At 42.8% G+C, this 26324-nt stretch overlaps 1 protein-coding gene across 2 annotated transcripts; it reads left to right on the forward strand.

The window, feature by feature from the left end:
• The first annotated feature begins 350 nt into the window (after positions 1-350).
• On the forward strand, positions 351-26121 carry prelp (proline/arginine-rich end leucine-rich repeat protein). 2 transcript variants are annotated; one of them, XM_084061247.1, is made up of 7 exons: positions 351-488; positions 8945-9422; positions 15881-16066; positions 17719-17876; positions 19239-19435; positions 20930-21005; positions 24406-26121. In XM_084061247.1, exons 2-7 carry the CDS (start codon positions 8949-8951, stop codon positions 24494-24496), a joined length of 1182 nt encoding a protein of 393 aa, XP_083917373.1. In that variant the 5' UTR covers positions 351-488; positions 8945-8948; the 3' UTR covers positions 24497-26121. The 2 variants fall into 2 exon arrangements, with proteins under 2 accessions (XP_083917373.1, XP_083917374.1); XM_084061248.1 differs by having other exon boundaries at positions 393-484.
• The last annotated feature ends 203 nt before the right edge of the window (positions 26122-26324 follow it).

Raw genomic sequence — 26324 nt, forward strand, 5'->3', positions numbered from 1 at the left:
ATACGCACGCATATGCACTCTTGCACGCCAAATGCACATGTGAGCCCCTCCCTAACGCTGTGCTCAGACAGTAGAGGGATTGAATAACAGAGTTTGACAGCCGGGGAGTTCAAGACACTTTAAAAGAGAGTGGATGGTCGTGTAGATTAAATCTCACTGTGCTGGAGGAGAAGGAAAAGAGCACTGTGACCTTCATGAGGGGGGAAAAACACCAGGGAACCCACCCAACAGGCAGGCTTCTGCTCCAAAGAGGAGAGAGAGAGAGAGAAAAAGAGAGAGAGAGAGAGAGGGAGGGAGGCAGGGGGGAGGGAGGGATGGATCGGTGGGGGAGCGAGAGGGAGCGAGAGAGAGAGAGAGAGAGAGAGAGAGAGAGAGAGAGAGAGAGAGAGAGAGAGAGAGGAAGGGTAGGGAAAGGAGTGAGAGAGGCAGAGAGAGACGAAAGGCACAAAACGTGTGACTTGACAAAACAGGGCAGGTACCAGAGGCAGGTAAGAGATGCATTATTTGACTAACAAATGACACGCTGAATAACAACAACACATAAGCAGAGCAGATGTTTGTGTGTGTATGTGTCAGAATGATAGAGAAATACAAACAGAGAGTGTGTGTGTGTGTGTGTGTTTGAGAGCGAGAGAGAGAGAGAGAGAGAGGGAGAGAGAGAGAGAGAGACAGAAAGGGGTGTGTGTGTGGACCTGAGGAAAGTCTTGGCATGCTTGAGCCATGCCTGTGTGTTTCTATAGAAACCTTGTGCCATACTGAGGGGTACTCTGCCAGGTAGCTGCTTTACAGGACGCTTTCCCCCCACTCATATCTCTGTTATATTTCTGAGTCTTAATTTAACTGGCAGGGGGGAAATTGTAATTTTTTTAAACCAACAGAATTAAATGAATATTCCTGAACTTTACAGTGTATGATTTATTTAACCTTATTCCATCAGTGAGTGAATAGAGCTGATGTAGGACCGTAAGGACAGTGAAGCTAAAGGTTTCCGAAGGTCTGGCTCTTGAATACATCTTTTGTAATGATTTTTTTGGCAAGTGGGGGCAGAACATTTACATTGTTCCACTTCCAGCTGTTCTGTAGTTTACATCGGAAAGTCAGTGCATTGAGGCACTTGATCCAACCATTATGGTTTTGTCCTGATTCTTTATTCCATGTTTTGCAAAATGAACCGCACGCTCTTAACTAAAGCAGCTTTTCATGACAGATATTCTGCTGGGTCATAGAGTCAGCCAGTGGCCAAAGTCAGCTTGAGAGGGAGGAAAATAAGTATTTGATTTTGCACCATGGAAAAATATCAGGCATGCAAAGTGTTTTTACAAGACCGTGGCAAACGACTGGAAAAAGAAAAATATTGAGCAATATTGAGTGTTGATAAAAATTCCTCTATGGGTACATGTGCAGGAGAGCAAAGAATGTGAGGGGAAATCTATGTTGATCTCGGCTTAGCTGGCTCCAGTGACTGTCAGAATAGACAAACAGGGCTGAGCAGCTTGCAGACAGGATGGAGGACAGTTTGCCTGGAGCCTATATACGGGAGTTAGATGCAAACATCCAGGATGTCCTTTATCTCTTGGTGCTGGTACTGTAGTGATGGGTGCTGGTACTGTAGTCTCAACTCACTTGACATAAGAATGTATATTTCTTTTTTTGCCTGGCCCTGGTAATCAGTGGTGGAAAGTAACTGAGTACATTTACTCAAGTACTGTACTTAAGTACACTTTTGAGGTATTTTTACTTTACTAAAGTATTTCCAATATTCAGTATTTTTACTTCTACTTTCCACTACATCTCAGAGACAAATATTGCACTTTTACTCGACTACAATTATAGGAAAACTTTAGTTACTTTGTAGATTATTATTACTAAACATACATTAACCACTTAAGCTCTAGTCTATATATATTTTGGCTATTTGAAAATCGCGAAGTGTTGTGAGCTTGTAGATCGGCTATTTTGAAAAGATTTTTTATACATTTAGAAAACTTAAAATGGGACACTCTGCATAATGAATACTTCTACTTTCGGTACTTTAATTATGTTTTGATCCCAATACTTTTGTACTTTTACTCAAGTCATTTTTTAATTCCGGACCGAGTATTTCTACATTGCAGTATTGATACTTTTACATTCAAGTCCAAAATTTGAGTATTTTTTTCCACCACTGCTGGTAATACACTCTCTCCATCCAGAACACCTAATCGCGGATAAATATTTAGTCAACATAACAAGTCTGATCTGGTCCAGCGTCAGCTGTGGCCCAGCAGCCCACAAGAGGAAATATTTGGTAATCCAAATAACAGTGATGTAGGATATAGAAGATGGGAGGAGGCCAGGGAGGGACATCTGTAAATGCCTCCGACTGATGTATTCTGTAGCCGTGCCTGGGAAAGCAATGTTTTAGTGGGAAGTCGTGAACCTGCAGGTATTAATGCCCCATTGAAGTGAGCGATGCGCTTGTTCGTCAAGCAAGGCGACGGACGGGCCAGCAACACATCATCTCTTCATCACTGAGAGAGCAGAGTTGCGGGCTTAGACTGTTAGTCATGACAACAGCACAGGAAGGAGGAAGGAACTTAGGCAGTCAGGCGGGTCACCCTCCCTGTGAGCTCTATAGCTGCGTCTGGGCTGGGAGGTTCTGGATGACTGGGGAGGAAAAGTGGAATCACACGGTACGGGGCAGTGCCAGGGAACGCCATCATCATCATCATCCTCATCATCATCATGATCAGCCTGCCGGGAGAAAAAGTTCATGACTGTTTTTCCTGGCTGGACTAAACCCCTCTCTCTCTCTCTCTCTCTCTCTCTCTCTCTTATAGACTTCGTTCCCGTCCCATGACTCATGATAATGTTTGATGTTTATCTAAATAGGCCATAAGCTATTTTTCTAAGAAAAGCACAAATTAATGGTATATTTGTGTATTTTGGCAGTTTGTTTTGTGATTATTTTTTGCGAAAGATTGATGTTGATACTAGGCAACAAATGCACAGCTGGCTGCGTGTGAAACGGCCAAACATGCATGTGTGTGTGTGCACGTGCTTACTGCAGATGTGCACACGCACGCACACACACACACACGCACACACACACACACACACACACACACACACACACACACACACACACACACACACACACACACACACACACACACACACACACACACACACACACACACACACACACACACACACACACACACACACACACATACACACACACACATGTTCGTTGGAGAAATATCAACATAAAGAAATGTCAGCCTCTCCTCGTGAAGGCATGCAGTGGAGGAGATGTATTTCCTCGGTCCCTCATCACTCAGAGCAGTTCATTTCCATGGCAATACAACAGTCCTTCATCCAGTTTGTTAAAGTAAAACATCTGCATAATATCCCCTTCCAGTCCTCTGTGCGTGCGTGCGTGCGTGCGTGCGTGCGTGCGTGCGTGCGTGCGTGCGTGCGTGCGTGCGTGCGTGCGTGTGCGTGTGCGTGTGCGCAGTGGTGGAAAAAGTACTGACATTTCTTACTTAAGTAAAAGTATAAATAACACAGTACTCTGTTATAAGTAAAAGGCCTGTGTTCAAAATGTTACTTGAGTAACAGTACAAAAGTATTGGCATCAAAATATACTTAAAGTACCAAAAGCAAAAGTACTAAAATGTTTGAAAATAGCCGATCTACAAGCTCACAACGCGTCGCATCGCGACACGTTGTGAGCTTGTAGATCGGCTATATATCGGCTATTTTCAAATAGCCTAGGTATAAAATAGGGCTAAAGTGGTTAATGTATGTTTTATAATGTAATCATTTATATCTGTAAAGTAACTAAAGTTTTCAAATAATTGTAGTGGAGTAAAAGTACAATATTTGCCTCTGAGATGTAGTGGAGTAGAAGTAAAAGTACTGAAAATGGGAAATACTCCAGTAAAGTAAAGATTCCTAAAAAGTGTACTTAAGTACAGTACTTGAGTAAATGTACTTAGTTACTTTACACCACTGCGTGCACGTGTGCGTGCGTGCGTGCGTGCATGCGTGCGTGCATACAGTATGTGTGTACACTTTAACTAATGCACCCAAACCACACTATGGGCATCCACCCAACACTCATCATCTCATTGTTCCGTTTTGAGAGCATTCCCAGTGCAACGTCCATGCAGATCACTCTATTGTGTATACACAGAGCTGAGACAGGCTCCACTATAGTGCACACATCTGCTTAGCATACGTACCGCGTTTGTTAATTTAATGGCTCACGTCAAGTTTGCAACCACTCGCTAATTTCCTGGTACAAGTTCAAAATGTTGGGTGTGTCAGTGTCTTCTTAAGTGAGTTCTCACTTTATATTGTTAATTAAATCTAGTCGAGTCAATTTAAGTACATGTTATGCATAAAGCACATTTAAAAACAACCAGAGTTAACTAAAGTGCTGTACAGCCTGTGAAAAACGAAAAGGGCATAAAATGTAACAGGCAATAACAGGAGGTTACATCATGATAGTGCAGCCGCATTAAATATAACCGATATGCAATAACACAAACAAGATTTTAAAATAAAACTTGTGTGTGTGTGCATGACATGTCTTCATTTTAAAAGTGTCCAGAGAGGGAGCAGACCTAACAGGAAAGGGTGTAGGAAGGATATTCCGTGTTCTTTGGGGCAGGAACAAAAAAAGCATGATCACCCTTTTGCTTCAACCACAGGATCATAACAAGCATCTGGTCAGAGGATCGAGTGACCTAGAGGTGTCGAGGGGGGGCATAGCAGCTCAGGGATACACGTGTAGGGTGATGCTAATCCATTCAGGGCTTTAGAAACAAAGAAACTTTAAAAGTCTGACTGGGAGCCAAAATAATCGAGGCCAAGTACAGGGGTGATGTGGTCCCACACTGAACAGCAGTGATATATGTGTGTGGTTTATGTGTGATTATAATTGCGTGCTGATTCCGTCATTGTCTGTCTCTCTTTTAGAATTCCGTGTTTTCCTCTGGACCTCCCTAGGGTCAAAGAGCCATAACCTTCCAGAACCATTTTCCATGCTATAACTACTCCCTCTGGACCGCCGCTGACAATGGAGGCTTTCTCCTCCGGTCTGTCCTCCCCTCTCCCTCCCTCTCTCTCTCTCTCTCTTTCCCCCCTGTGTCAATAACTGCCCAGTTCTCTCTAATTACATCAAGTCAAATATTATACTGCCTCTCATTGCATCTCTCTCTCTCTGTATCTACAGTATCTCTCTCTGTCTGTAAGTCTCTCTGTAAGACTCTCTCTCTGTACAGTATCCCTCTCTGTCTCTCTGTCTGTCTCTGTCTCTCTGTACAGTATCCCTCTCTGTCTCTCTGTACAGTATCCCTCTCTGTCTCTCTCTGTGTCTGTCTCTCTGTCTGTGTCTGTCTCTCTGTCTGTCTGTCTCTCTGTCTCTCTGTCTGTGTCTCTCTGTCTCTCTGTCTGTGTCTCTCTGTCTCTCTGTCTGTGTCTCTCTGTCTCTCTGTCTGTGTCTCTCTGTCTCTCTGTCTGTGTCTCTCTGTCTCTCTGTCTGTGTCTCTCTGTCTCTCTGTCTGTGTCTCTCTGTCTCTCTGTCTGTGTCTCTCTGTCTCTCTGTCTGTGTCTCTCTGTCTGAAAGTCTCTCTCTCTCTCTCTCTCTCTCTCTCTCTGGAGTAGTTCTCCCAAAAAATGACACATTCTACCATATACCATTACATTACAATTACACACACCATGAAGCCTTGAATTATATGGAAATGTTTTTGATTTTGTCGCATTCCTAAACCAGCAATTTGATGAAATTGTGTCTCCGGTACTGACCAGCTATCCGGTCATCGAATTATTATTGGCTCAGGAATGCAACAAAAACAAAATAATCTCCATGAATTCAAGGCTTCATGGGGTGTGTAATTGCTAGAAAATGAGTAAAAAAAATTGGGTGAACTACTCCTTTAATGCTGGGACAGATGAAAACACACGTGAAAACTATGTCTTAGACTTGGTTAGTGGTTAGACTGCTTGTACAGAACCTAACATTAGTTTAATAGTTTTAATAATTAATCCCTCTTGGAAATATTACCCCGCCCACTCACTGCTCCTCACTTTATAACAGCCATTACAACACATGTGTTTCTTATAGATGTTGTGTTTGGAGATCTGCAGGGCAATAAAGTACACATGTAAAGGGATGGAGGGATGTTGTCCATCACTTTAAAGAGATAGTTCACCGCCAAAATTACTTTTTTCTATATCGATTAGTCACCCCATTGAATACCCCCATAAGAGAAGATTTTTACGGCTCTTAGCGGTGATTCTCAACCATTTTCATTTCAAGGACCCCCAGTTTGACATGCATTAGGCTATGGACCTAGCCTGACACTCAGCCTGAATTTTCATTTTGTTTCACTCCATTATTCAGTCTATCTCTGGGACCCCAATTTATATTGTAAAATCAATGTTAATTTAACTCTCAGAGTTACAGACCCATAAGGGTCCATTTGGTTCCTATCTATCCTTTAGCTGGGGACCCCCTGGAACTGCCTCAAGGACCCCTGGGGGTCCCCGGACCCCACTTTGAGAACCAATGCTTTAATGCCCTGTTCATGTTTATGTGAAGCCATCATCAGCTGTGGTAGTGCACAAGGTGAGGAGGGTGGGCTATGAGGTTGTGGGTTATATACTGTTATGGATGCCAGTGGGCGCTGTGATGTGGTTACTGGTCGGTGATTGCTGGTGTTATACTGTAGGTAGATGTAGGCTAAATGGATTGAGTGACAAGGAACTTGTGAGGGAGTAGAGCGAGCAATTTGAACCAATAACAAGCTGGTGGTGGTGATGGCATCTCAGCCGCATCCAAAACAAACTGGAGGACTTTCCTGGTCAGTGCATCCAGTGGTGGAAAAAGTACTCACATGTTTTATCAATACTGCAATGTAGAAATACTCTGTTACAAGCAAAAGACCGGATTACAAAATGTACCTGAGTACAAAAGTATTTGTATCAAAAGTAGAATCATGCAGAAGTTCACAAGTTTTATAAATGCCGATCTACAACCTCACAATGAGTCGCATCGTGGCGCATTGTGAGCTTTGTAGATCGGCTATATACATGGCCAAAATGTATATAGGGGCTGAAGTGGTTAATGTATGTTTTGTAATAATAATCTAAATCTATAAAAGTAACTAACTAAAGTTTTCAAATAATTGTAGTGGGGTAAAAGTATAATATTTTGCCTCTGAGATGTAGTGGGGTAGAGTAACCCAAGTACTGAAAATTGTAAATACTCCAGTGAAGATCGTGTGTGTGTGTGTGTGTGTGTGTGTGTGTGTGTGTGTGTGTGTGTGTGTGTGTGTGTGTGTGTGTGTGTGTGTGTGTGTGTGTGTGTGTGTGTGTGTGTGTGTGTGTGTGTGTGATCATACTTAAGTACAGTACTTGAGTAGTTGTACTTAGTTACTTTACACCACTGCTGGTCAGTGCATCAGTGACTGGGAGACGTACTGTAGGGCAAAGTCTGGATGGCACTGCCTGCCTTCTGGCCCCAAATGAGCCATCTCTAAGACCAACAGAGTGGGAGATGTTTTTTTCAATTTGGAACTGGCTAGTGGAATCTGTGGTTGTGTTTTGTTTTGTTTTTCATAAAAAAAATTGCAATGTCAACACTGTACATTCCCTAGCTTAATTTATTGCTATGTTTTAAGCCGGAGGAGTGTTTTCCCGTGAGAGGATGTGATTTAGTCTGAGGCCAGTGTTGCCAGATTCTGTGAGAGAAACAAGCAACCAGGTCTAGGAAAATCAGCCCAAAAGAAGCGACAATGGGCCACATGAGCACTTTAACATACACATCAGCTATTTGAAAATAGCAGATCTACAAGCTCACAACGCGTTGTGAGCTTGTAAATCTGCTATTTTCAAATAAAATCTTGCGGGGAAATTATGATAAGCAGATCTGGCAACCCTGTCTGAGGCCTATGTATTTTATTTTAATGATGATTTAATGATGAGGCATTCTACTATGTATGGTCAGGCCTGAATGGTGGTACATGTACAAGTACTTTTCCCCAGGGAATGAGGTTTTTTGATCTGGAATGCTTGATGTTTTCGGAAAATGATAATATCTGTATCTAAGTGTTAGCTTAAAATGAGCTGCAGCTAGTGAGGTAATTGCATTAATTTTGTCGTTTCAACTGACCTAAATACAATGGTGGGAAAAGTACTACATTTCTTTAATTAAGTAAAAGTATCAATACTGCAATGTATAGAAGCACTCTGTAAAGTAAAAGTCCGGTAATCATGCAGCATGTCTCATTTCAGACGGTATCATATGTATAAAATGTATATATATATTTTTTTTAATAGCACATTGTGAGCTTGTAGATCGGCTATTTTCAAATGCAGTGGCGGAACAACTGAAAGCCGGGCCGGGAGGCAGAGCACAGTGATCAGGCCCCCCCCCGTGCCACCATGCACGCACGCGCGCGAAGCGCGCGGAAAATTTTGCGGGTTTGGGTCGGGTCGGGTCACCTTTTGGGGGGCTTTTTGTCACTTTATTTCGGTTTTAGGGTTAGGATAGGGTTAGGTTAGGGTTATGTTGTTTAATTCTTATAGAGGCGGAGAGGCGCCGCGGAGAGGTCGCGGCCCCGGCCCGGTCGCGGCGACCGGGTCGGGGCCGCGACGCGGCCGCCTCCCTTGCCTCCCCGGACGCTCCGCCACTGTTCAAATGGCCGAAATGTATATATAGGGCTGAAGTGGTTAATGTATGTTTTGCAATAATAATGCAAATCTACAAAGTAACTAGTAACTAAAGCTGTCAAAAAATTCTAGTGGAGTAAAAGTACAATATTTGCCTTGGAGGTGTACGAAATACTCCAGTATTTCTCAAGTACTTAAGTACAGTACTTGAGTAAATGTACTTACTAGTTACTCTACACCACTAATCAAAACTCTCTCTCTCACTCTACCACCACAGGACCATGAAGGCCGGTGTGGGACTCTTCTGTGCATTGGCGCTGTTCCTCCTGATGGGGGCGGTGTTCACCCAGAGACCTCGGCCCAAGAAGCCCACGAAGCCCACCAAGCGCCCTCCCTCCAGTAGGAAGCCCCCGCCTGTCCGAAAGCCCTCTCCCTCCGCCCCACTGAGGCCCCTGAGGCCCCTGGACCCCGAGGAGCCGCAGGAGCCCACGGACTTCCCCCCGCCAATCCTGAGGCCCCTCTCCATGTTCCCCGACGACTGCCCCCGGGAGTGCTTCTGCCCCCCGTCCTTCCCCAGCGCCCTCTACTGCGAGAACCGCAACCTCCGGGTGATCCCTGCCATCCCGTCCCACGTCCACTACCTGTACCTGCAGAACAACTACATCTCGGCGGTGACGGCCGAGCCGTTCCGCAACGCCACCGAGCTCCGCTGGGTCAACCTGGCCAACAACCGCATCCAGCGGGTCGATAAACAGGTCAGTTTTATGCTGCTGGGTCATTTTTAATACAGCATACACTGTATGCTGTATTAAATAATCACTGAACTATTGAATGTAGTTCAGTGATTATGAACATTTATAATTTTAAGGACCCACAATTATAAGCCACGCACCCCCATCTGATATTGTTATCAGGCTATTTATTTATTTTATCTCTGGGACCCCAACCTAAGAAAATGTTATTGTTTCACATGATTTGGTCAGATATGGTCAGTGGTTAAGTAAAAGGATCAATACGGCACTATAGGAATACTCTGTTACAAGTAAAAGTCTGGAATAAAAAAATGTATTGATGAGTAAAAGTACAAAAGTATTGGCATCAAAATATACTCATTATGAAGAATGTCTCATTTCAAGTTTTCAAATGCATAAAAGATTTGAGAACAAGCTCGCGATGCGATGCATTGACCAGTTTCACTTTCAAAACCTTTGCATCATGCATGTCACACAAACAGAATGTGGTTTGTTGTGTTGATATAACACGTTTTTTCATATCCTATCCACAAATCCACCATTTAACTTCCACGATGCACATTATCAAAACCATTGGTGTTGTGTGCCGCATTCTGTTTGTGAGCTGTGTTCCGTCAGCAGAAATAACGGAGCAGAAATAAGACTTCCGGTTGACGATCTCTTCAGAATAAGAGTACCCTCTAGAGTAAAAAGAAACCATTGAAAACCATTGAAAAACGGTTCATTTGCACATTAAAACTATAAATTAAGCATTTAAACGAAGCTAGAAAACACATATTATGTATATTTGTAATAAAAAAAGTGTTTAACTGTTTTAATAACATAAAAAATGTATCTAAATGGATAAATGCTGTTCACTGGAGTGCATAGACTTCACAAATTGGGCGCTGGACACGAGACAGGAATTTGTGGCGGCACTTGTGACATACGCACGCGTTCAGGGAGACCCCCTCTACAACGCCACACTCTCCGCTAAGCCAGACAGGTGTATTTGGAAAAGTGGCGGGCCGTCCAGTGAGGTCAGGGGTCAGAAAACAGCCATTTTTAGTGCATAGACTTCACAAATTGGGCGCTGGACACGAGACAGGAATTTGTGGCGGCACTTGTGACATACGCACGCGTTCAGGGAGACCCCCTCTACAACGCCACACTCTCCGCTAAGCCAGACAGGTGTATTTGGAAAAGTGGCGGGCCGTCCAGTGAGGTCAGGGGTCAGAAAACAGCCAGAGTTGGCTAATTTTCATCGGCGTTGTAGAGGGGGTCTCCCTGAACGCGTGCGTATGTCACAAGTGCCGCCACAAATACCTGTCTCGTGTCCAGCGCCCAATTTGTGAAGTCTATGCACTAAAAATGGCTGTTTTCTGACCCCTGACCTCACTGGACGGCCCGCCACTTTTCCAAATACACCTGTCTGGCTTAGCGGAGAGTGTGGCGTTGTAGAGGGGGTCTCCCTGAACGCGTGCGTATGTCACAAGTGCCGCCACAAATAGCTGTCTCGTGTCCAGCGCCCAATTTGTGAAGTCTATGCACTAAAAATGGCTGTTTTCTGACCCCTGACCTCACTGGACGGCCCGCCATTTTTCCAAATACACCTGTCTGGCTTAGCGGAGAGTGTGGCGTTGTAGAGGGGGTCTCCCTGAACGCGTGCGTATGTCACAAGTGCCGCCACAAATAGCTGTCTCGTGTCCAGCGCCCAATTTGTGAAGTCTATGCACTAAAAATGGCTGTTTTCTGACCCCTGACCTCACTGGACGGCCCGCCATTTTTCCAAATACACCTGTCTGGCTTAGCGGAGAGTGTGGCGTTGTAGAGGGGGTCTCCCTGAACGCGTGCGTATGTCACGAGTGCCGCCACAAATAGCTGTCTCGTGTCCAGCGCCCAATTTGTGAAGTCTATGCACTAAAAATGGCTGTTTTCTGACCCCTGACCTCACTGGACGGCCCGCCATTTTTCCAAATACACCTGTCTGGCTTAGCGGAGAGTGTGGCGTTGTAGAGGGGGTCTCCCTGAACGCGTGCGTATGTCACAAGTGCCGCCACAAATAGCTGTCTCGTGTCCAGCGCCCAATTTGTGAAGTCTATGCACTAAAAATGGCTGTTTTCTGACCCCTGACCTCACTGGACGGCCCCGCCATTTTTCCAAATACACCTGTCTGGCTTAGCGGAGAGTGTGGCGTTGTAGAGGGGGTCTCCCTGAACGCGTGCGTATGTCACAAGTGCCGCCACAAATAGCTGTCTCGTGTCCAGTGCCCAATTTGTGAAGTCTATGCACTAAAAATGGCTGTTTTCTGACCCCTGACCTCACTGGACGGCCCGCCATTTTTCCAAATACACCTGTCTGGCTTAGCGGAGAGTGTGGCGTTGTAGAGGGGGTCTCCCTGAACGCGTGCGTATGTCACAAGTGCCGCCACAAATAGCTGTCTCGTGTCCAGCGCCCAATTTGTGAAGTCTATGCACTAAAAATGGCTGTTTTCTGACCCCTGACCTCACTGGACGGCCCGCCATTTTTCCAAATACACCTGTCTGGCTTAGCGGAGAGTGTGGCGTTGTAGAGGGGGTCTCCCTGAACGCGTGCGTATGTCACAAGTGCCGCCACAAATAGCTGTCTCGTGTCCAGCGCCCAATTTGTGAAGTCTATGCACTAAAAATGGCTGTTTTCTGCCCCCTGACCTCACTGGACGGCCCGCCACTTTTCCAAATACACCTGTCTGGCTTAGCGGAGAGTGTGGCGTTGTAGAGGGGGTCTCCCTGAACGCGTGCGTATGTCACAAGTGCCGCCACAAATAGCTGTCTCGTGTCCAGCGCCCAATTTGTGAAGTCTATGCACTAAAAATGGCTGTTTTCTGCCCCCTGACCTCACTGGACGGCCCGCCACTTTTCCAAATACACCTGTCTGGCTTAGCGGAGAGTGTGGTGTTGTAGAGGGGGTCTCCCTGAACGCGTGCGTATGTCACAAGTGCTGCCACAAATAGCTGTCTCGTGTCCAGCGCCCAATTTGTGAAGTCTATGCACTAAAAATGGCTGTTTTCTGACCCCTGACCTCACTGGACGGCCCGCCATTTTTCCAAATACACCTGTCTGGCTTAGCGGAGAGTGTGGCGTTGTAGAGGGGGTCTCCCTGAACGTGTGCGTATGTCAAAAGTGCTGGCGCCAACAGCCGTCTCCTGTCCAGTGTCCAGTATTGTCTGAAATTGGCACTTTTCTTACGTCAGGCCGCACTGGGCGGCCTGCCACTTTCTTTTTTTTTTACAAATTATCTCTCAAATGTTCACCAATATTCTCTACTGGTCTGTATCCATTTTCTATCAAGTTTAGGGGCGCTCAGTTATGGAGAAGTACACACACACACACACACACACACACACACACACACACACACACACACACACACACACACACACACACACACACACACACACACACACACACACACACACACACACTAAAAATGTACTAATATTTCTCTATCTTTTTTATGCTGTGTTTCCATGTTGTATATATGTTGTTAAATAATATAAATTTGTAATATTTTTTTTCTGATTACTTTTGTATTTGTATTGTATTTTAGTTTTTAAATACGTGAGATCAACTTTATAAACCCCAAATTCTTCTCTTTTTTTTTTATCTCGCTTGCACTATCTACTATTATTATTTGTAGCATATTTTGTGGTCTCTTTTATCATTGTTTATTTGCTTCTGCAATAAACAATATTATATCATCATCATTTTCCAAGAGTGACCTGGCCTAGAGTCATCATTATTACAACAATGGACAAACAATACAAAAACAATACATATATGTAACACACACAAATCAATATCCAGTTAAAGTGCAAAACAGTGCTAAGTGCACATTTAATGGGGGTCAATAGCCAATTTCAAACTGGAACAACCTGGCACTTAGAAGTGATCTAGTATAAGCCATTTAAAAAGACATAATGTACATCATAAATGTATTTTTTAAATACAATTGTGTCTTTCTTTTTTAAACTTGCCACTTAGAAGTGTTTTAGTATGAGCCATTTAAAAGGCATACATCATAAATGTATTTTTAAATTAGATTTGTGTCTTTTAAAAAACATAAAAAATTTACGCTCTTATTTTGAAGGCAACCGGAACCCTTATTTCTGCTAGCTCGAAAACCGGAAGTCCAATTTCTGCTGACGGAACGGAGCTCTGTTTGTGTGACATGCATGATGCAAAGGTTTTGAAAGTGAAACTGGTCAAAGTCACTGGCCACCAATTGTAGCAGTCATTTAGCTGGGGGCCCCCTAGAACCCCTTCTCAAGGACCCCTGGGAGTCCCAGGACCCCATGTTTAGAACAACTGTAGTCTACCAACACACACACATTACAGAACTACATAGATAATGTAATGAAACCAGTGGCGTAGCCAGAACGCTAGCATAAGCTAGGACCTAACCTAAACCTAACCCTAACCTTAGTGGGGGAACATAGAACCCGGGGAACATAGGGATGACCCCGTGTGCGATCATTTTTGTATTTTTCCCGAGTTTCTGTTACTTGTTTTCGGGGGATTTTTATGTTATTTAATTCATATTTTTGCCTTCATTTTCATCAAAATATTGACAGGTGTCGCAATGCCTGTTGTCCGCATCCAGGCAAAACACTCCACACGCAGCACAGTACAGTTGACACAGTTGACAACAAATCAAAGTACAACATAAAGCCCTTTCAAATGCAGTCTCATCCCTCTACTACAAACAGAAATACATCAAATAATATTGAAATATTCAAACGTATAGTGTACACAGCATGAGACAATGGGGCTTGCCCTTAATTCAAACCTTAAGTTAAATATTGCTCAAACACTGAGAGACATGAAACTTTTTAGGGACTTGTTTCAGTGAAGGTTGATGGTGTGAATAGCAGCCCTGCCTGCCCACTTGCCCTGTTAAACAAGATCAGACGCCTAATCACAGCCTAATCACAGCCACAGCACAGTTTGTGACAAATGACGATCCAACAGTAATGGACAGTTGCACAGTTGGACAGTTGTCGACTATGCAACAACAAAACACAACAGTATCACATGAACAAACCAGAGCAGTTTCACTCCAAACACAGCAAATACAAATTGAAGAGAATAAGCCAGCAGTACCCTAAGCCTATAATGCCTTAAAAGTGAGCGTATACATTTATATACATTTGATGGCACACAGACATCCACAACAAGGAAGCAAAAAAATAAGAAAGACAAGTGCCGTCTTACCTTAAGATGAACTTGATGAAAACAGGCATGATGATTAGTCCTACAGTGGATAGCCATAGTATTATTTTACAAAAAGTAAACAACTGTCTGCCATGATTTCTGCTGCTAATTAACAATAATGCATTGCACCTGTGCTGACCTACTGAACCGGGGAGGGTAGGCTATAAACCATTTGTCAAGATAGGGGGAATACAAGTGTTGTGGAGAATATAATACCTTTTGAAAGCGATCATTTTGTTCAAATTTGCATTTGTAGTTATGTTACAGTAATTTAATAACAGAATAATCAATGCTGTAGACATAGAGACATTCATGAATTTATTTTATGAAGTATATTTATTTTTTTCCCCCTGGAGCCAAGGTATGGCAGCTGCCAAGCCTGCCATACACCCACTGCCCAATTTAGCAGCTTGTGAATTTGAATGCAGAGATTGCTGTCCACATTATGTTATGTTATTTTAGTTGAAAATGGCTTAATTTGAGAATTTAAAAAATACATATAATTTTATATATATTTATTAAAAATTTGGGCGGGCACAAAAAACAAATGGGTGGACCCAGGCCTACCTATGCCCACCCGTGGCTACGCCCCTGAATGAAACCCATTATCATCTTTGCGAGTCTGTAATGTTTATCCTTTTTTTTTACTTTCGGAAACAATCTAAGTGTTGATTTTGACAGCAAATTTTGATTTAGTTTTAGTCATAGTCTTTTGAATAAAATCCCATTTAGTTTTTGTCATATTTTAGTCATCTGAAATGTTCTAGTTTTAGTTGACTGAATATCATAAGATTTTAGTCGACTAAATCTACAGTCGATTTAGTAGACTAAAAATGTATTTTGTCGGTGCCTTGATGGCGTCGTAAATGGCTGATTTTAAACCTGGTTGCATGCTGAAAATAGCAGATCTACAAGGTCACAACGCGTCGCGATGTGACGCTCTGTGACCTTGTAGATCAGCTATTTTCAGAGCGCAACACCCGAGCGCAACCAAACATAAAATGACTTGTCTTTTAGTTCTACTGGATCTCTTCTCCACTAGATCCCTCACTAACATTTTAGTCTAGTTTTTATTTGTTGACAAAATTGTCTGTATATTCAGTATCAGTTTTAGTCATCGTAGCTTAGTTTTTATTTAGTTTTCGTCAGTGAAAAAAGGTAGTTGACGAAGAATTTTTAGTCAACGAAATCAACACTGCAATCTCATGATGAATTTCTCCTATATCTAAGGTGTTTGAGAAGATCCCCGGCCTGCTGTTCCTGTACATGGAGCGCAACCAGCTGAAGGAGGTCCCGTCAGACCTCCCAGCGGGCCTGGAACAGCTGCGGCTCAGCAGGAACCAGATCTCCAAGATCCCGCCCGGGGCTTTCGGCAAGATGGATCATCTGGTCCTGCTAGACCTGCACCATAACAAGGTTGTCTCACTCACCTGCTGTGTCCCAGTCCAGCTCATATAGTCTGTCTGTCTGACTGCAGTCATCATGAACAGCTGGACACCTGGTATGCCTGGACTCTACTGGGAACATCGGGACAGAGAGAGCGAGGGGGGGGTGGAGAGAGAGAAGAGAGAGAGAGAGAGAGAGAGAGAGAGAGAGAGAGAGAGAGAGAGAGAGAGAGAGAGATTAATTATCTTATTTCTGTAAATAATGGCCATGGATTTTGTTGAGTGGAGCATTATGAAAAATAAAGCAATGAGTTATTGCACTTCTGAGTACACATCAACAGGGTAACAGTTAAGTACATTCACATACTCGACCGGCATTTACGTTCACATTTAATTTATTTATTTTGTATTACATTCATTGTATTTCCATGTACATTCTATTCATTAAAGGGGGCAAGTGTCTGTGAGGGTCAGTGTAGGCCTATGTCTTTAAATGTCTAATACACAGGACCACAATGGAAATGAGCCCTTAGGGCTTTTTGTGTTAACCTTTTAGCACCATTGTATAATCGTACAACTGTACTATAATTTGCAACCTGTTAATAATCAATCAAGCAATTAAAACCAGAGCTATTGAGAGAGAGCGCGAGTTATGACACTTCCGACCCATAGTCTTCCATCTAGTAAATGTATAAGGGGCCGTTGTTCACCAAGATGTTTTTTTCCTGAGCGCATGCGGTGTATATTTTGAATTGTTTACAATAGGAGTACTGCGATTTTGGAAACCCCAGCAGCATGACAAGGCACTGAACTTTTTTTTGTTTTACCTCGCACATTCTCGTGTGGCATTTCTGTCTGCTTGCTGAGCGCTGAAATATTTTCAACTTGGTCGTTTGTTTGGAAGCTTTCTTTTATGTGAGCGCCGTGGTGTTTTCAGCCAGAGGAAAAATGTCTTGGTGGACGCGGTCCCTATATATATACTGTAATGCTGGCTATGGGGGGTGACCAGTAGTTCCATAACAACTGTGTAGTTCCAACCTATATTCATATAGAGTGTTTCCGGGGTACGCTCACTACATGTGACTGCGTGGCAGAGAGATCAGAGAGTGTCGTAATAACTGTCTCTTCCAACACGGGTCTGAGTGAGCCTTGTTAATGACTCTCTCTGCCTCAGGGTAAAAAGAAAAACTGTCACAAGGAAGTGGTGGTCCTGATCTCCTTTACATTCCACACAGTAGCATATATACCTACTGAACAGATAAACAAACATTCCCTTGTTTATGTACAGTATGTTGTATGGACCCGGGGGCAGTGATGTGTTGTGTTGTTGGTGATGGTGGTGGTGGGAGGGGGGGGTCCTGGCTGGCAGCAGGAGCTCACATAGTGGGGGACAGTGGGCTTGTTTGTGAACCTCACTGCCACCGGGATCACTTCCTCCCATGGTGTGAGGAAGTTTTCCAGTCTGTGGTCATCCACAGCGTTTAGCGTAGGGAGTTTTGAACTTGTTGTTGATGATCTCCAGAAGAGGAGTTGTTGATTCCAACTTCGCAGATGGAGGCCAAAACACCTCCCTCTTCCCGTGTACTGGGACTGGGATTGATTGAAAGTCAGCAATTATAAGTAGGTCTGAGTGCATTTACTGTAGATGAAATGTGACACTGTACTGTCTGTCTTCTCTATCAGCTCAGTGATTCCAACATTGGAAAGAACATTTTTAAGGACCTGAAAAACTTGGTGCAGCTCAACTTGGCCCACAACGCCCTGAGGAAGATGCCTGCTGGAGTCCCCAGCGGACTCATACAGCTTTTCCTGGACAGAAACAGCATTGATGACATTCCAAAGCAAGTATTTCATGCGATGTCCGCATCCGTATACAGACTAACGTGCAAAAGGATTATTTCCAGTTTCACCTGGAAAATACATCCTACTCCATCATTGGTGTCACGCTGCAACGTGTTGTGAGCTTGTGTGTAATAATGGTGCATTTATCCAAGCGCCTTTGTGATATGCATTACATTCACACACTGACGGCGGAGGAAAGTTAGGGGTTCAGTGTCTTGCACTCTGGGGGAGCCCGGAATCGAACCGGGAACCTTCCGGTTCCTTAGCGGCCGCTCTACCTCCTGAGCCACACTGCCGCCCACCCCTTGTAGAGCTGCTATTTTTGGCAAGCATCACAGCATACGATGACGTATAAATCATTCGTACACAGGTGCAGCCACCTCACCACCACTGACTTTACTGACGATCGCATCTCATCATATTGTTTGATTTATTTGTTTACTGTTGTGCTCTGTTTAAATAGATTACGTATTATTCGCCTTCAGCCTGCTTGTTCCTCTACTTTGTCATGACTTCAGAGCCAGGACATGACAACACAAACTTTACATTTGGATTCTCACAGCGATAACAGTACACACACATGCGAGCGCACACACGCACGCACGCACGCACGCACATCTATCATCAGTATAATTCAGTGGTTCTCAACCTGTGGGTCGGGACCCCCAGAGCGGTCCCCACAGGATTTTGGGGGGGGGCCCCAAATGACAGTTAAGGGACAATTTAACACCTTTTTAAAACGGAAAAAAAGGAAAAAAGACCATTACTACATCAAAAGTAATCAACATAATATACTATAAAAACTAGTCAAACATTGGCCAAATTGTCAAATAATTTAAGAAAGGTGCAATAAAATAAAAAAAACTACAAGATCACAACGCCTCGCGTTACGAGGCGTTGTGAGCTTGTAGATCGGCTATTTTCACAATATTAATCTGTGGACAGAGTCAAACTAAATGTAGGGCCCTATCTTAAGCACCGCCTTACCCCTTATCCCTAAACTTATTAACCATATTTCACTATTTAGAAAAACTTTTAAAATAGTTCCGATCCACATTGACACGTTGTGAGCTTGTAGAGCGGCTATTTGAACTATTTTAAAATGTTTTTCAAAATAGTCAAAAAAAGTCAAAAAACATTTAGGGATAAGGGGTAAGGCATGCAGATAAGAGGTAAGGCAGGCACAATAGGGCCCGTTATGCCCCAACTCCTAGTGTTTATCAGGGTGGGGCGTCCCGGGTGGGGGGGTCCCCCAGTTCAAATATGATTATTTTGAGGGGTTGAGTTTATTATTTTGCCTGAAAAGGTTGAGAACCACTGGTATAATTGACACCATCTCTTTCTTCATCGTGTCCATATAGAGACTACTTCCAAGGCCTCAGCAACCTGGCGTTCGTCAGGTTGAACTACAACCAGCTGAGCGATAAGGGCGTCCCCAAGGCTGTGTTCAACGTGTCCACCCTTCTGGACCTGCACCTGGCCCACAACCAGCTGTCCTCTGTCCCTCTGTTCAACGGACACCTGGAGCAACTGCACCTCAACCACAACAGCATCGAGAGTGAGTTCACACACACTGGCTTTTGGCCTTGACGCCAATTAAGCCCCCAGAACCCAGTGGTTTGCATTGAAGCGCATTGGACGTACTGCAGCCAGTGTTGCCAGATTCTGTGAGAGAAACAAGCTAACATATACATCGGCTATTTTCAAATACAATCTTGTGGGGAAATTATAATAAGCAGATCTGGCAACCCTGACTCAAAACTCAAAACGGCTGGGGCCACCGTACATGAACGAGCGAAAACGGTTTCGACCAATGGGCGCGTCTCAGAAGCCCCAAATAGGCCTCACCCATCACATTTCACAACCCTGAAAAGGGGGTGATTTCGGCCCATGCGCTGGGTGAGCAACCCAGCCCAATTATAACTCCTCTTCCACTGAGACATTTAGACCCTGGTGTAGGACACAAACATACTGGTTCTCCTTCTTGTCGTGTCCACAAGACAGTCAGTTACAAGGCTTGGCTAGATGTGGTTCAGCCACAGCTGAACACATTGCTGTCCCTTCTCATTAAACTCTGCCAAGTTCGATGCTGTGCAGGGGCTGCTCCAGCAGGGGGCATATCAGGAGATGCTGCATGGTCTGTGGTTCAGTGCCACAGTCACACACAACATTAACATACTGGTTAACAGGTTGTACTGCCTGAAGTGCAATATCCCCCCCAGGAATTTCCAGAGGCTCTTGCATAAAAACGGGCATATCCCCTTCCAGGGGGTCCCAAGCTGAATGATTTATTAGGAACAAAATGGACCCTTAATGGTCCGGTAACTGTGAGAGTTTACAAATGGAACCAAATGGACCCTAACGGGTCTGTAACTCCAAGAGTGTAAAAATTAGAACCTATACATAGCAGGCCATTTGGTTCCATTAAATTACTAACTAAATGAACACTTGGAAGATCCCCGAGATTAAAAAAAACGATTAGTCCTTTTAATAAAAATACATTAAAAAAAGGTTGAGAATCACTGGTGTAGGGAACTGTGTACAGTGTATCCAGTAACATGCATGTACTATAATTACCATAATTGACAATTACATTTATTATTATCTTTAGAATACTGCAATGCCATGTCATTCCAACATCTGACTCATATGAACAGCATGAATGCATACATTAAAGGGATAGTTCACCCAAAAAATAACTTTTTTTCCTAGCGATTAGTCACCCCATGGAGACTTGAATTCATGGATATTTTTGTTGCATTCCTAAGCCAATAATTTGATGACCAGCGGACCGGTAGGCAGCGGTTCCGGTAGGAGAAACAAAGGAGACTCTTTGTGTCTCCTACCGGAACCGCTGCCGGTCATCAGATTATTGGCTTAGGAATGCGACAAAAAGTAAAAAATATCCATGAATTCAAGTCTCCATGGGGTGATTAATCGATTTTGGGGGTGAACTATAGCTTTAAACTCACACTTGACTTGATAGACAGGTTTGTAATTCCGAGTACCTGTGGGTGGGTATGGTTATTTTCTTTTCTTCTTTTTTTGCCAGGCATCAATGGCACCCAGATCTGCCCATACAGCCTGCAGGGTGACATGAGCGATCACACTTCAGTGCCGAGACTAAGGTAGGTCACCTCACAATGAAGTATAAACAATGAAGTTCAGTTTAATACGCTCTGAGGATCTGCTCAGATTTCAGAGCGCTCTGGGTGTTGATGTCATGATAGAGTGCTCCGATACGAGTTAATTTACACACAATCAGAATAGATACAGTTAACTCCTTAACTAACTTACGTTGCTGTTTTCATCTTTTAAATTTCATTCAATTCACCCCCGTGTGTAAACATGATTATTCCGATGCGTGTTTGTTGAATACTGGCTAGAGCGGTGGTTCCCAAACTAGGAGTCCCCAAATTATGTTGTGGGGGTCCCCAGATGATTAGCTTAATGTGCAACATTTCCTCACTCAACAGTAAACAACCCAACATACAGTACAGTATAAGTGTATCCAGGGTATCTGCACATTTCTAAAGTTACAATTTAAGGACTTTTAAGACCTTTTTAACACCAAATTGGCAAAATTGGCAAACATTGTGAAAATAGCCAATCTACAAGCTCACAACTAGTAGTTCAGCTATTTTCACAATATTTATCTGTGGAACCGAGCCAAACTAAATATAAATGCCTACAATTCCAAGTGCTTGTCAAGGTGGGGGGTCCCCAGTTCAAATATGATTATTTTGGGGGGTCCCATGTTCAAATATGATTATTTTGGGGGGTCACAGCCTGAAAGGTTCGGGAACCCTTGGCCTATAGAGTAACAAGCTGCAACATCACATTTTGCAACAGCTTCCTTCTCATAATGTTCAGACAGTCGGGACACCCTGGCTTTTCACTTGGATTAGTCAGTGCAGTCAGAGTGCACCACTCTTCTCATCTTGTCATCTTCAGATTTATTTTCTTTGGCTATTTTTGTTTTAAATCGTGGACAATTTGGGCACATCTTTGAATATATATCCTCCTATAATTCTACAAAGCTCTGTGTGTGTGCTCTTCTGAGGATTCTACAAATGTCTTCCAAATCCTTAAATTAAACATATGTTGCTCTACATCAGTGGTACATGTCAAGGACCACCCAAATATATGATTTGGTTGTGGCTTAAAACATGTTGTTCCAGGGACCCCCCAGAAGCAAAGATTTGAGTTACAAATGTTTGCTTTAAAACATATACAGTATTTTCAAAGATTTGCACAAATCACGATTTAAAAAAAATAGCAGATCTACAGGCTGCTATTTATCTATGAGCCTGTATATCTGCTATTTTTGAACAAATATTTGAAGTATTTAGATTTTTTACTCTGGGGGTCCCTGGCACAAAACATTTTCAGATTGAGGTCTGCGGCCAAAATCAATTTGAGGGTGCACAAAAAAAGTTTTGAGAAGCACTGATTCGGAAGGCATTTGTAGAATCCACCTCAGGTCTTAATGGGTTAATTTCCGAACGACCAGAGAGCACTTTGGTGTGCCGAACACGCCCAGTGAAGTGTCTTCACGTGTGACCCATATATGTACAGTATTCCTGTAAACAGTCTTAGGCTCAATTTAGCCTCTGGCCAGAATAATGCACGTATACGTCATTTGTGTTGCACATTTTTAAACGTGTTGTTTTGTACTATTTAAACCCTTGCATTGTTGTGTTATGTCCGTGTGAGAAAGAAAGAAATGTGTGGTATGTGAAAACGTACACATATATACAGATGTGCCACTTCAAAACTTCACACGTTACTGTTCTTTCCCTGATAGTGCCCTGAAAATGCATTTTTTTCCTCCCTTTTCTGCCCTTAAAATGCACTGTTTTGCCCCTGAAAAGAAGTTGTCAATACACACCCCCGTTTTTCCCTTCAACAGACATCCATATACATGAGAACAAAAGAATGTGTGTTGAAGAAGGTGTCAGACTCATTATGAGGCGAAAGGTGATTTGACCAGTTGCTCAAATTAATTAGCATCATAAAAGCAGTGATCATCAAAATAATTCAGCATTTTAAATGCCCTTCTTTGTCCCTCTTATTGCCCTGGGAATCCCCTGAGAATCCCCTGAAAATTTACTGTCTTGGCGATGGCAGGACATGTGAAGTTTTGAAGTGGCACATCTGTATACGTACACATACTGTAGAACGGAAACTGATGTCATTATAGTAAAAGCCACGATGATGACATAACTGTTAAAGGAAACACCACTGACGACAATAAGGAAGTCAGGAACGATATAGAGATATCTGTGAATTAAGAATCTCGACAATGACGATGGGATTTTTGGGGGTTTTCATTTCCTCAGGGATCTGCGTTTGAAGTGTCTTCACGTGTGACCCATATGTACAGTATTCCTGTAAACAGTTTTAGGCTCAATTTAGCCTCTGGACATAATAATGCACGTATACGTCATTCGTGTTCCACATTTTTAAACTTGTTGTTTTGTACTATTTAAACCCTTGCATTGTTGTGTTATATGTCCGTGTGAGAAAGAAAGAAATGTGTGGTATGTGAAAACTTACACATATATATGCGTACACATACTGTAGAACGGAAACTGATATCATTATAGTAAAAGCCACGATGATGACATAACTGTTAAAGGAAACACCACTGACGACATTAAGGAAGTCAGGAACGATATAGAGATATCTGTGAATTAAGAATCTCGACAATGACGATGGGATTTTTGGGGGTTTTCATTTCCTCAGGGATCTGCGTTTGAAGTGTCTTCACGTGTGACCCATATGTACGGTATTCCTGTAAACAGTTTTAGGCTCAATTTAGCCTCTGGCCAGAATAATGCACGTACACGTCATTCGTGTTCCACATTTTTAAACGTGTTGTTTTGTACTATTTAAACCCTTGCATTGTTGTGTTACGTCCGTGTGAGAAAGAAAGAAATGTGTGGTATGTGAAAACGTACACATATATATACGTACACATACTGTAGAACGGAAACTGATGTCATTATAGTAAAAGCCACGATGATGACATAACTGTTAAAGGAAACACCACTGACGACAATAAGGAAGTCAGGAACGATATAGAGATATCTGTGAATTAAGAATCTCGACAATGACGATGGGATTTTGGGGGGTTTCTCATTCCCTCAGGTATCTGCGTTTGAAGTGTCTTCACGTGTGACCCATATGTACAGTATTCCTGTAAACAGTTTTAGGCTCAATTTAGCCTCTGGCCAGAATAATGCACGTATACGTCATTCGTGTTCCACATTTTTAAACGTGTTGTTTTGTACTATTTAAACCCTTGCATTGTTGTGTTACGTCCGTATGAGAAAGAAAAGAAATGTGTGGTATGTGAAAATGTACACATATATACTGATGTCATTATAGTAAAAGCCACGACGATGACATAACTGTTAAAGGAAACACCACTGACGACAATAAGGAAGTCCGGAACGATATAGAGATATCTGTGAATTAAGAATCTCCACAATGACAATGGGATTTTTTTTTTCATTTCCTCAGGTATCTGCGTTTGGACGGGAACCACCTGAGCCCACCTGTTCCTATGGATGTCGTCATGTGCTTCAGACACCTACACTCTGTTGTCATCTAGATTCATTGCCTGGAGGCTCTTAGGGCCCAAACACACTCACTCACACACACACACAGTCACACACACACACACACACACACACAGTCACACACACACACACACACACACACACACACGCACACACACACACACACACACACACACAGACGCGCACACTCACACTTGCATACACGCAATCACTGCGTATAGAGACTGAGTTCAGGTCAACAGGTTCACGTTGAAAGTATAATGGTAGACGCACGCAAACACACAGTACTGCAGTTTTTTCTACCACATTATTATTGTCGGAGAGACTTGAATAGAAATAAGGCTCCGATAAGCTCAAGCTTAATCACCCATTAAGACCGGGAAAGCATTTGTGTCATTTTAGATTTTTTTTTATAGCTATAGAAGCATTATTTTATACTTTGGCTATTCAAAAATCGTGAACATGTTTGCAAATCTTTGAATATATATATATATATATTTTTAAAACGAACATTTTTAACTCAAATCTTTGCTTCTGGGGGTCCCTGGAAGAAAATATTTTCAGATGGGGGTCCGCGGCCACATACGTATAATTCTGGGGGTCCTTGACATGAAAAAGTTTGAGAACCACTGATATAGCAACACGCGTTTTTTCAGAAAACTGTTAGGATTTAGAAGGCATTTTGTAGAATCGGCCTCAGGTCTTAATGGGTTACATTTTTAAACTTTGATACATTTAATGTGTTTCACCGTGTTGCCAGATTGGAGAGCATCAGAGCAATAACAGGCCAAAGAACCATCGGATTTGGAGTCCTTGAAATATTGATGTATTTACATTTTAAGATTATTGATTATGTAGGGGTTGTTACAGTTTTTATGTGATTATTTTTGTTTTGTATTGTTTATTACACAGATATAATAGTACGGAGTCTTACGCTCCGGATGTTACCGTGTTGTGAAGATTAGAATGACCTGAAAATACAGTTACATTGACTGACATGCTACAGATAGAGAGGGTAGTTATGCTTGTAACGTATGGCCGCTAGTTTCGCTATAATAATAACTCTCTATTCAAGTGAATGTGTTTTTGGCCGGACTTTACTTTTTTGATTCTATTACCTTAATAAACATTGCCATAAATACTTTATGCTTCCAGTCGCTAGTTTAAAGTCTTCTTTCAATTACCATGATATGCTTTTAGAAATTATGGTCCCATAATTCTTTTTAAATTAATGATAAAGTACGGTATGTTTCAAGGGTTTCTACTGGTTCTACCGAGCGAAGACCCGCCCCTCTCTGCGGTTGCAGCCAATAGCAGTCGTTTTGCGGTTTCATTTCGGGACTGGAAGTTCAAAGATGGCGGATTTGTATTCGCCGAAAATGTGGCTTCGAAGCTATCTGTAGAAAACCAATGGGGCTCCCGTTTTTTACAGTCTATGATTTCAACTAGCAAATTACAAAACACGAGCAGGAAAGAAGATGACAAATACAGGGAGAGAAACAGGTTCAAAATGTTACTACCATGTAGTACAAACGTCCTTGATGTACCTGTGTTTTTTTTAAATAAGGTACCCCATGTAAAAATGTCCTTTTATCCTTTTATGTGTAAAGAAGCTTTGTACAAAAACAAAAAGGAAATAAAGTCTTTTCTTCAGTCATTTATGTGGTCGTCCATGTTCATGTAACGGTGAAAAGAACTATCAAGTATTAGACTGCCATTTCTCAACCTATCACTTCTAGTAGTGTGCCCTCTAGTGTAGGCATTTGAATTACACAAGTATATACAAATCTCAAGTGGACATGCCCTTTAATTACTTTTTGAGAAAGGTCATGGCAGAAAAGTATGTAATTGCTATTTGCA

The sequence above is a fragment of the Gymnoscopelus microlampas genome (genome assembly GCF_963454915.1).
Source record: "Gymnoscopelus microlampas genome assembly, chromosome: 7".
NCBI classification, from domain to species: Eukaryota; Metazoa; Chordata; class Actinopteri; order Myctophiformes; family Myctophidae; genus Gymnoscopelus; species Gymnoscopelus microlampas.